Below are 11,015 nucleotides of genomic sequence, written 5' to 3'. Positions count from 1 at the left end.
TGCTTCCCGGGCCAGGAAACACTGGGGCGGGGAGCTCTAGATGATGAGATTGGTGAGCAAAACCTGGATGCTGGAGGGAGAGGCTGTGAGCAGTGGGGTGCAAGCGGGTGGGCAAGTGCCCCCTAGCACTGGCAGAAGGTGGTGGTAGTGGGGAGAAGACAGCTCCCTCCAACTGCAGGGTAGAGGCCAACACCAGGATCCTGGGAAGAGGAGAAAACATGGCCCAGAAAGCTTTGCTGCCTCAGAGAAGTCACACTGACAAAAATGCATATGCGAGCCAGGTCCCCCGGAAGGGACTTCCAGCCATGGGCACCCTGCTGTCCCCTCACGACTGCCAATACCGCTCTATTTCGCTCTCAGAGCCATCCTGGTCTGCATAAGAAACTATGGTCCCTGTTGATGGGGCATGGTCTGGGCCCATATGGTGGCAGGGACCTTTGCGGTACTAATTCTGCTGAGTTCCACTGCATTTGAGGCATTTTATACATGAGGACCCAGCATCTCTGAGGGGCAAGGCTGCGTGGCCATTCATTCATTCATTCATTCACTCAAGGAATACTGTACTGAGGAGCTGCTGTGTGCAATCGCAGGCCAGGTCTGGGAGTGGAGCCCCAATGAGTAAGTTCCCCTCTTGGCTCTGCCCCTTGGGGGCTGCCTGGAGGCTGTCCTCCATCCTCTGTCAAGCAGGCACCTGGATAAAAGTCTGAGGCTCTAACAATCAGTGGCCTGAACTTTAGTTTGTTCACAGGTCTAACTAGACAGATTCTGGCCTGGAGTCACCACCTCAGGGATTGAGGTGCCGGATGATGCCCTGCGAGTACCCCACTGCACCCCCCAGGGTCACTCAGGCCCTGGGCATGCTGAGGTGGGCTCACTGGGGACATGCTGCTCTATTTGGGTTAGGCCAGGGTGGTAAGAAAGGTCCCAGTGGAGTGTGTTCATTCCTGCAGCTGGGGGGACCCCCTGGTGCCCTGCACACCTGCCCTTCCCCTAGCAAGGACCAAGGTTGCAAATCCTGATGCCTGTGGAAGGAAGGAGGGATGCCAGCCCATCCAGCCCATCCCAGAGCCACCAGACTTGGAGCCGAGGCAGTGGCCTAGAGCACTGGCCCCCAGTAGACCCCTGGCCTCCATGGGTGAGCTCCCTTGCTTGAGTTGAGCCTGCGAGTCTGTGTCTGAGCAGCTTCTGGCCAGGGGGGCTGCTGGAGGTGGAAGCCAGGGCTGCGAAGAGGAGGGAGGCGGGTTGTGGCTTTTCCCAGCGCTATACCCACAGTCCTTCACTGGGATCCCTAGGGGCTAGGGTCCCCACTCAGTCCGGGGGCCACCCAGGGGCCTCTACCCTGCAGCTCCCACCTCCGCAGGGATATCCGACCTCTCCCGCCACTTCTCCCCTCTTTCCTCTCCTTCCTCTGTGGTCACCAGATTCCTCAGGCTTTTTCTCAGATCATTCCTGGAATCTCTTGCCTCTGTCTCTGCTACTGGGTCTGTCTGTCTGTCTTTCTCTTCGCGGCCGGCTCTCCCGCTCCCCGGGGCCCTCTGGCGCCGCGCCCCTTCCTCTGGCTCTCCCCAACCCCTCTCTGGTCCCCAGGCCCCTCTCGGGCCGCCGGCTGCAGGGACAGGACCCTCAGAGGCCCGCCCGACGGGAGCCAGACGAGAGCCAGCCTCGCCCTGGGGATCGCGGTGCGCAGCACCACCCTGCACCTCCCTCAGGCCCGCAGCACTACGTCCAGGTTCGGGCGGGCAGCCCCGGGAGCACCCCCGACCCCGGGGGCCCCCACGCGCGCCCGCGCCCGCCCGGGGCCTCTCCGCCGCCGCCCTCTGCGGCCGCCTTCATTATGCACCGCCTCTAATGGGCGACTGTCAGCGCGACTTCCCCGCGAGTTGCTTCCGCGGACATCCGTCATCGGCGCTCCCATTGTGCCGGGGATTGATGGGGGGCGGGAGGGGGTGACAGGGCCTGGGGCGGCCGCCTCGAGGCCTGGGTCTATAATTTTCGGAGGCATAATTGGCCTGGGGGAGGGGGCGGGGGAGGGGCGGGAAGGGACCTTTCAGAGCCCGGAGGGCGCGCGGGGGCGCGGGGCGCACGGCGGAGCGGAGCCGCGGCTCGACGGCGCTGCGCGGGGGGCGAGAGTGCGCGGACGGCCCCGGCCCTCGCCCCGCGCCCCGCACCCGGCACCCGGCACCCCGCGCCCCGCGCCCCGCGCCCCGCGCCCCGCGCCCCGCGCCCCGCCGGGCTCCCCGCCCCCCGCGCCTCCGCCTGGGGACCACGTCGGCCTTTTGTTGCCGAACCGTCTTTTCTTTCAGCGCTTTGCGCAGCAACGGAAATTTCACCCGATCCTCGGTGAAAATTAAAGGAGGTGCCTCTGCCTCTCCCTCTCTCGGTCTCCCCCTGCTTTCTCTGGCTCTCCCCCCACCTCGGCTCCCTCCCGCCCCTCCCCGCCCCTCCCCTCCCCCACCCGCCGCGGAGCCCCAGTCGGCACCGCCTGGCTCGGGAGCCGGCTCGCAGCGCCTCGCCTCGGCCCCGCCGCCCCTTCCATGGGCGCCGCGCTCGCCTGCAGCCGCCGCCGCCGCGGGGCGGGCGCGATGCCACGATGGGCCTGATCTGGCTCCTGCTGCTCAGCCTGCTGGAGCCCGGCTGGCCGGCCGCGGGTCCCGGGGCGCGACTGCGGCGCGATGCGGGCGGCCGCGGCGGCGTCTACGAGCACCTCGGCGGGGCGCCCCGGCGCCGCAAGCTCTACTGCGCCACCAAGTACCACCTCCAGCTGCACCCGAGCGGCCGCGTCAACGGCAGCCTGGAAAACAGCGCCTACAGTGAGTACCGGCCCGCGGGCAGCGGCGGGGTCCCTGGGAGCCGCGCCCGCTCGGGGTCGGCGCGCCCACGGCGCGGAGAGCCGGCCGGGGGGCGCCCCGCGGGGTCCCCGGCCCACCCCTCGCGTCGGGGAGGGCAGCGCAGGGGGCGCGGGGGTCTCGGGTCCGAGGGGACGCGCGGACGGCGGCGCGGCCCGGGGGCTCCCGCTCGGAGGGGTTCGGTGGTCCTGACACGTTCCAGCCCTTTGAGTTCCTCGGAGGAAAGGCGGTGGACGAGGCATTTATCATTTTCTTTATTATTTTGATGACTTGTCCTCCCGCGGACCCCGGGGCGCCCTGCCGACCCTCCGCCCTGCTGCATCGCGGCCGCCCAAGGGGCCGCCCCGAGGCCTCCTCCCCAAGACCCTCGGCGGGCCGAGCGCGGCTCCGGGCTGCGGCGGGTAGAGCCATCCCCGGCCAGAAGCGCGGAGCCGCAGGCAGGGGGGCGCGCCGCCAGGGGATGGGGGCGGCGGAATTGGAGGGGGCGCCGGAGGGACGCCCGCCCAGGTCTGGGGGCACAGGTCTGCGGCCGCCCCGGCCCGACGGCCCGCCTGGCGCTCCCGCCCCCGGAGGTCCGCGGGGCCCCAGGGTTTGGCTCCTCTGGCTGCGCGGGCCGGGCTCGTGCAGAGACTCCTGGAGGGGATCCCGGAGCCCGGCACTGAAGCAGCTCCGCTTGGCGGGGAGCAGGAGGCCCGAGCTCTGGACGCAGCAGGAAAGCGGTGGGGAGCCTACAAGCCGGGCCAGAGGCCGGTCGCCTGCTGCATCCCACGGCCGAGGGTGGGAGGGGGTGAGGTGGATTGAAGGCCTCGCGGGAAACCACTGCTTCCCCCAGGACAGTCAGTCGCAGCCCTGGGAGGGCATCTTGGGAGGACACCTCTGGAGCTGAATGCGTTGGGTTGGAGCCATGTCCTGGGCGTCCCCATGCACGGAATGGGGCTCCTCTCACAGCAACACCCCGGTGCTCTCAAATCCAGACTCCCTCAGAGTCCCAGAGCATCAGAATTCTCTGGGTATCCAAGGCAGGCGTCCTGGAGTCGGAGGAGGGCACATGTCCTCGACCACCCCTGTCCGACATCCAGACATGCGCCTTTCTGGTGACCCAGCGGCTCCTTGGAATCCACCCAGCCTGAGTCCTGTAGACCCGGGAGACCTAGGTCCCCAGGCACCTCCAGGGGCAGGAGTCTGGGTCCTGAGATTGCTGCCTTGCTGGGGCGGTCAGGGGCGCTCCCAGAGAGGTGCCCCCTGGAGAGGGCATCTCTGTGGCTCCAGCACCCCAGGAGCCCTTCTAGGGGGACAATGGCCCTACTCAGGCCTTTGTTGGAGGACCTCCAGTGAAAAAGCACTCCTGTGTCCAGAGGGAAGGGTAGGGGAGACTGAAATGTCCTTACCTGCAGTGGGGAGTGGGAGAGCCCGGGGAGCTTCCCTCTGCGAACTCCAGGGTCTAACCCCACTTCCCGCTAACACCCTGTGTCCTGTTTGGACCCTGCCCTGGACCAGTACCTCCTGCCCAGGACCACGGCCAGTGAGTTATGATGCAGTGCGTGGATTGTATTATCAACTGACTTCATGAAGGGCCCCAGCTTCACCCCTGCCCCAGGCTGCTCAGACCCTTCAGTGCAGTGGGAGAGCCCGGATGCTGGATCTGCAGCTGGGGCTCGAGTTCCAGCTCACACCCTTATGTGTGGTCTTGGGAAGGTCACCTCACCTCAGCAGCCTCAGCTGGTGTGTGTGTCAGATCAGGAAACTGACTCACAAGGTGTTGTAAGGCTCCAGTAAACTCCACATCCTGCAGGACCTCAGTCCCTGGCAGAGTCGGCACGTAGAAATGCTAGTTCTGTTAGTTCCTCCCGTGTTTGAATTCTCCGTGGACAAGCCTTCCCTGCTCTTGTTTCATCGCCCACCCAGTGATTTTTCCTTCCCCTGAACTTCCCAAGTCATCACCCACCTCCCCCCAGAGTGTGTGTGTGTGTTTCCCTCCCCAGGCCTGGGTGCGTCTTTGGGCCGGACCAGTGGGTGCTCAGCCATCCGCACCCAGCACTGGGCTGTATGTGAGGTGCAGGGAGTGATGAGCCTCCACAACTCTTCCCAGGTATCCTGGAGATGACGGCGGTGGAGGTGGGCATCGTGGCCATCAAGGGGCTCTTCTCCGGGCGGTACCTGGCCATGAACAAGAGGGGGCGGCTCTACGCTTCGGTGAGTCCTACCTCTCCTGCAGGCACGCGTGCGTGCAGGGCAGCCATCTCCCTTGGACGTCTCTTCAGGGGACAGAGGGGACATGGGCAGTATCATGCTTTGTCCAGGGATCCACAGGACCCCAGCTGGACGAGAATCTCAGGCCCCGGGTCTCGACACCCATGCTGCTTCAGCTGCTTCTGTTGGAGGCAGCTGCCAGTTTGATTGGCTTGGAGCATGGCCCACAGGGAGGACCCCCCACCCCCGGGGATGAGACTTATGTTCTCCAGTGCCATTGGGTCAAAAAATGCACCTCCAAACATTTTCTCAAGGTGGCTGAGAACAAGGCGGAGATTTTTCCCCGAATTTCCACTAAAATAAACGGACCCAGTGAGCCTTAGGGCACAGCGTGACTGTGTATTGGGCAAAGCTTTTCTGTGCCTTCCTGGAGGGAGGAGAGAGGCAGGCAGGGCATGGCACAGCCAGTTCTCCCCAGGATGGAAAGGCAAGAGCTGTTAGTTCTTAGGACCGAACACAGAAGGGACCCAGGACCCGTGTCCCAGGCACATGGATTTGGAACCCAGTCTGTACACCGCCCGAGGCCTCTGCATCAGAAAAGGGTCCCATGACTTTGTGGGCATTGGCAGTGTCCTTCCCTCAAGGGCAGAGGCGGGGATGCACGGAGTAAAATGCATGTAACCAGGAAATTTGCTACCTCCAACTAGTCATTACGTGCAATTCGGCTGATACCTCCTTGGGCAATGAGAGGTTTTCCATCCGCATGTAGCCTAGACGACGCAGCCCGAGGACCATCTCCCTGCACCCCCTCGCTCCACTCAGCCTGCTGGCAGGGGACACATGCCAGCCTCTCCCTGCCCCTTCGGAAGTTGGGCGAAATGTGAGCAGGAACAGATGCCGGAAAACACTCCTTTAAGCTGCTTCTTTTATCACAGTTGGGTTTTTTGTTTTGTTTTGTTTTGTTTTTGTTTTTTTCTGTTTTGCTAAAGGAAAAGCAAAAGTTGGGATGCGCCCATTTGTTTTCTCTGACCCAGGGGCTACTTAATACAAAATCAGGGACCCTCTGGTGCCCAGCGTCTCCTGCGGGTGCTCCCAGAGTCTGCAAACACCAACTGTGGCTTTTAAGGACGTGCCCTTGGGCCGGGGGCCGTTATAACATTTTCTTGAGGTGGACTCTGGCTCTCCCAGAGCCTCAGCCCTGTGCCGCTGGGGCCCAGGGGGCAGAACTGACTTTCCATTCCTGAAGTGGCCTTAGGCCACCTGCAGACACCCGCGTCCCTTATGGAGAGGGGCCCCGGTGAGGAGTTCTTGTTGCTTGGCAAGGATGATGCAGGTCCTGCTGGTCCCGGGGGCCCTCCATCCCCCCTGGGAAGTTCATAGATTGGGCAGGGAGGGCTGAGGGCTGAATCAGACGGGGAAGCCTAAGGACTTCCGCACTTCCTCCGTGGGGGACCCAAGGCTTTGGGGTACGATCAAAGCATGATCTGGGGGATCCCAGTGGGTCCGAGTCTACCTGTGGCTGCTGTCACTGAGAACTGACAGTGCTGGCTTTCCTCCCTCTTTCCTTCCTCCCTTCCTTCCTTTCTTCCTTCCTTCCTGCCTTCCTGCCTTCCTGCCTTCCTTCTGTCCTTCCTTCCTTCTTTCCTCTGCCCTTCCTTCCTCCTTCCTTCCTTCCAACCTTCCTTCTGACCTTCCTTCCTCCCTCCTTCCTTCCTCCTTCCTTCTTTCCTTCCTTCTGTCCTTCCTTCCTTCTTCCTTAATTCCTCTGCCCTTCCTTGTTCCCTTCCTTCCTTCCTTCCTTCCTTCCTTCCTTCCTTCCTTCCTTCCTTCCTTCCTCTCTCCCTCTCTCCTTCCTTCCTTCCTTCTGACCTTTTTAATTCCTTCCTTCCTTCCTTCCTTCCTTCCTTCCTTCCTTCCTTCCTCCCTCCCTCCCTCCCTCCCTCCCTCCTTCCTTCAAACCTTCCTTCCTGTGTCCTTCCTTCCTCCTTCCATCCTTCTTTCCTTCCTCCTTCCTTCTTTCCTTCTTTCCTTCCTTCCTCCATCCATCCATCCATCTGGTGTTCATCCTTTCATTCGCTAGACCCATGGGCATTTACCATATGCCACACTCTCTCTAGTTAGATCTTCAGGATCTTACTAAATCAGGATCTTACTAAAATGTGAATCCGCTGCTGTCATGGCCTCCAGGAGTGCCATCACCCCCCAGGTTATCACCCAGGTGCCTTGGCCCCCACAGGAGCTGCCCAGACCGACCGTCTTCTGCTTCTACCTTCTACCATCATTCCCACCGCAGCCTCTGGAACTTCTCTGGGTTCTCCAGAACAAGCTGTGCTGGTCACCCTTCCATGCTTTGCCCAGATTGGAATGCCCCCATCAGAAATGCCCCCTAGAAAGTGCCCATCTCTCCCAAATGACTCTCCCCTAAATGTCACCTCATTGGGAAGGTCTCTCTCAGCAGCATCCTCCTCAGTCCTTGGCCATACTTCCTCCATACTCCAGCACAACCCCTGCCTGGTCCGCTGGGGCTCAGCACCAGCTGGGGTAGCAGCCGTGCCAGCCACCCCCACACGGCCCCAGGCTGGCTTTCCTGGAGCAGCTCCAAATGCTAGCCGAGCCTGAGAAGGAAGGGCAGCCTCCCCAAGGTTGAGGTCAGGCAGTGACAAGCAGCACTTCGGCAGGTGGCACCAGTGGGTGGGAGTGACTGGAGGGAAGGCCCTTGTGGGGCAGAGGGTCTGGGGTGGGACAGCAGGAACCAGAGAGGTGTTGGGAACTTTCGCTGCCGTAAGTCATGGCTGGGGTGCCCTAGCGTCTATGCCCCTGTTCCTGAGCCGACAGCTTCGTCCTCGTCATCCCGACCTCTCTAGGAGCCCCTCTGAGGTACAGGCTCTGCCTCCCCCAGGATGCCCTCCAGAGGGCTTGCACTCTTCACTCTTTGAGGCTTACAAGACTGGGTCCCCTTCAGTTGTCCCACAAAGCGCCTCTGAAGCGAGAAAGGCCACTCTCTGCTTCCTGACTCCTGGGCCTCGGCCATGGCACAGAGAGGCCTGGGAGAGGAGCCTGCTCTGCCCCGAGGTCCTGACAGCTGAGTGTGGGGACCAGACACTAGTGTAGGCATCTGGCTCACCTGACCCAGATGAAGCACAATGAGCACCAAACACCTCTTTCCCGATGAAGTACAAGTCCAGAGAGAAGGATGGGGTGCTCCAGCTAAGTGGGAGTGGGGGATGCCTCTCCCCATAACCTCAAGCCCTCTCTGCTCTCCCATCCCTCAGGGGATGCCCAGAATGCCCTGGGTCACGGTACAGATGCCACTGACGAAGACCAGGCCTGGGGTGGTGGCAGACCCCAGATCCCAGGTTATGATGCTCTTCTGGTCTGTGCTCAATTCCTCATAGTGTGGGGATCAGGGGCCGTCTGGGGGTGAGTGGGTGGGCTCAGGGTGCCAGGTCACAGGCTGCCCAGTTCGTGGGTCTGGCCCCGACCAGCCTGTGGCCTCCCTGAGAATGGGCCACCTGCACTCGGTAGCAGCCTCCTTCCCCCTCTACAGATGGAGACAGACCATGAGGGTCTTGGGCTCGTACTGCCCACCTCCCCCTGCCCCCCAGCACTGACCCCCACAGCGTGCAAGGGAAGCCCCAGGGGTACTTGGCATGCTCACCTGCCTCCAGCTCAGACTGAGGCCACACCTGGGTTGGTGTGAGTCAGACTTACTACCCCCCAACTCGGGGGCAACCCACTAGGTAACTCAAGTCCCTTGAGTTATGAGTCTGTGCTTCTCTCCTCTGGATGCCTGTCTCAGAGAAGCCAGGGACCCAGGCCCGGCCCATGCTTCCTAGCCTGTCCCTGGCCCACATGGGTCCCCGCTCCTCTCTCCCAGCAGTGGTCTCCTCTACATCCCACTTGTGTGGGGACACCCCCACGCCTGGGCTGCCCTGACTACAGCAGTGTCTGTGCTCCTGGCTTCTGCTCCATGTGCGTGGGGCAAGGACCCCGAGGCCAGGCAGCTACTCTCAGAGTTCAAGGCCCAGAGTCAGGACCTATGCTCCAATTTAATGGAGAAGCCAGGCTCATGAAAACCCCGCCAGACCCCTTCCCGTCCTCTTCCCAGTCTTCATTTCTTTTCTCTTTCATGCACATTTTCCAAAAGCAGTCTGGGTGCCATCCTGTTTCTGTGATCAGACATCCTGCTGATGTCCAGGCCTCCCGCAGAGATTGAAGGCAGGCCCTGCCTCTGCTCTGCTGAGACAGCCACACATCCCTGTGCTGGGACATCTCCCCCACACCTAGTCAGTGTCCACAAAAGGGGCCAGGGCTGGGGGGCCACTCCCTCCAGGGGCTCAGGAAACTGTGCCGGAGGAGGACACACTTAAGTTGACCCAGGAAACCTGAGTCCACCAGACTGGGAGGAAGGGCGGGCACAGCCTAGGCATGGGTGTCATGGGTCAGATAAGTGCTGGACGGGGCAGGAGGGAGGGGTAAAGGAAAGATAGGTGAAGGGACAGGGGGACCCCTGAGACCCAGTCCCCAGCCTCCTGTGGGGGCCTCCGCGACCTCCCCAGCAGTTGACAGAGATGTCCCGGCCCCACAGGAGAGCTACAACGCCGAGTGTGAGTTCGTGGAGCGGATCCACGAGCTGGGCTACAACACGTACGCCTCGCGGCTGTACCGCACGGCGCCCAGCGGCCCAGGGGCCCAGCGCCAGCCCAGCGCCGAGAGACTGTGGTATGTGTCCGTCAACGGCAAGGGCCGGCCCCGCAGGGGCTTCAAGACACGCCGCACCCAGAAGTCCTCCCTGTTCCTGCCGCGCGTGCTGGACCCCAAGGACCACGAGATGGTGCGGCTGCTGCAGAGCGGGGCCGGGCTCCGCGGCGGCCTGCCCGGGCCCCCCGGCAAGGGCACCCGGCCCCGGCGGCGGCGGCAGAGGAAGCGGAGCCGAGGAGGCCACGTGTAGCCCGCCAGGCCCAGCGAAAGGAAGGCTGTCCGTGTTCCAGGCCAGGGTGGGGGGCGCCCAGCGCGCGGCCCGGCGGGTGCAGAGGGTCCACCAGCAGGTGCGGGGAGTCCACCGGCTTGGCAGGCCGTCCTGGCCTCGCAGGTTTCCAGGACCTCCCCTGCTTCTGCCCGCTGGTGTTTTGAGGCCCAGCCCTCCCTGATTCTCTCACACCGGGTCAGATCAGAAAGGAGTCGGGGCTCCGAGGGAGGGCTGCGGTAAATGCGCACAGTTGCGGGCTTCCGTTGGCCAGGAGCCCCCTGGCCCACGGGGAAAACCGACTGCGGGAGCCTCCCTGCAGCGCAGCTGTGGGACTAGTGGGCGTTCGTGTAACTGAAACATTAAAGTATTTTATTCTACTTTGTTATTTAATAGATTATAATGCAGCCTGAGGAGACACTCGCATTTTTTCCTGGAACATATTTGCTTGTGATGATAGCAGCGTCTGTGCCAAATCACTATTTTAAGATGGAAGATTGTATTCCGAGGAATTAAGCTAAAGATGCATTTTAATCCCCCCAGTGTGGAAAGGTGCTATTTTTTGAAACTAATGGATGGTTTGTGTGGATGGAGGGAATAGGCTAATGCGTGTGTCTGTGCGTGTGTGCTCCTGTTCTGTCCAACTGGACTGTACGTACATGTGTCCATGCACACCCGTGCTGGGGGGAGAGAGAAACTGGCTTACTTTGTTTAGAAGTCCAAAAGACCCCCTCCATCAGGAAGCTGTGTGCTTCTCCATGGACAGTTTTGAGCACCTGTGCTACATGCCAGGTACGACTCCCCCTGAACTCCCTTTATCTTGCAACCCACCACCAAAGCCTCGAGCATTCCTGTCTTTGCCTAAGAAAGCAACTTGGGGACTTAGGGCGGAAACATGATTGGCCAAGGTCCACAGCCAGTAGGTGGCCAGGTTCTGTCTTAGAGCAGGTACCTTCCCTGCCTGCCCCCCTCACACACCTGCTCCCCCAACAGTGGCGGTGGGTGGGGTCACC

At 61.9% G+C, this 11,015-nt stretch overlaps 1 protein-coding gene across 1 annotated transcript; it reads left to right on the top strand.

Moving 5' to 3' along the window:
* The first annotated feature begins 2,590 nt into the window (after positions 1-2,590).
* On the top strand, positions 2,591-10,382 carry FGF3 (fibroblast growth factor 3). The gene is made up of 3 exons (XM_077864313.1): positions 2,591-2,810; positions 4,936-5,039; positions 9,625-10,382. The coding sequence occupies exons 1-3, from the start codon at positions 2,591-2,593 to the stop codon at positions 9,985-9,987; spliced, it is 687 nt and encodes a 228-aa protein (XP_077720439.1). The 3' UTR covers positions 9,988-10,382.
* Positions 10,383-11,015: the final 633 nt, after the last annotated feature.

Source organism: Canis aureus, chromosome 21 (genome assembly GCF_053574225.1).
Source record: "Canis aureus isolate CA01 chromosome 21, VMU_Caureus_v.1.0, whole genome shotgun sequence".
In the NCBI taxonomy this organism is placed as follows: Eukaryota; Metazoa; Chordata; class Mammalia; order Carnivora; family Canidae; genus Canis; species Canis aureus.
This window is presented reverse-complemented; position numbering and strand designations above follow the sequence as displayed.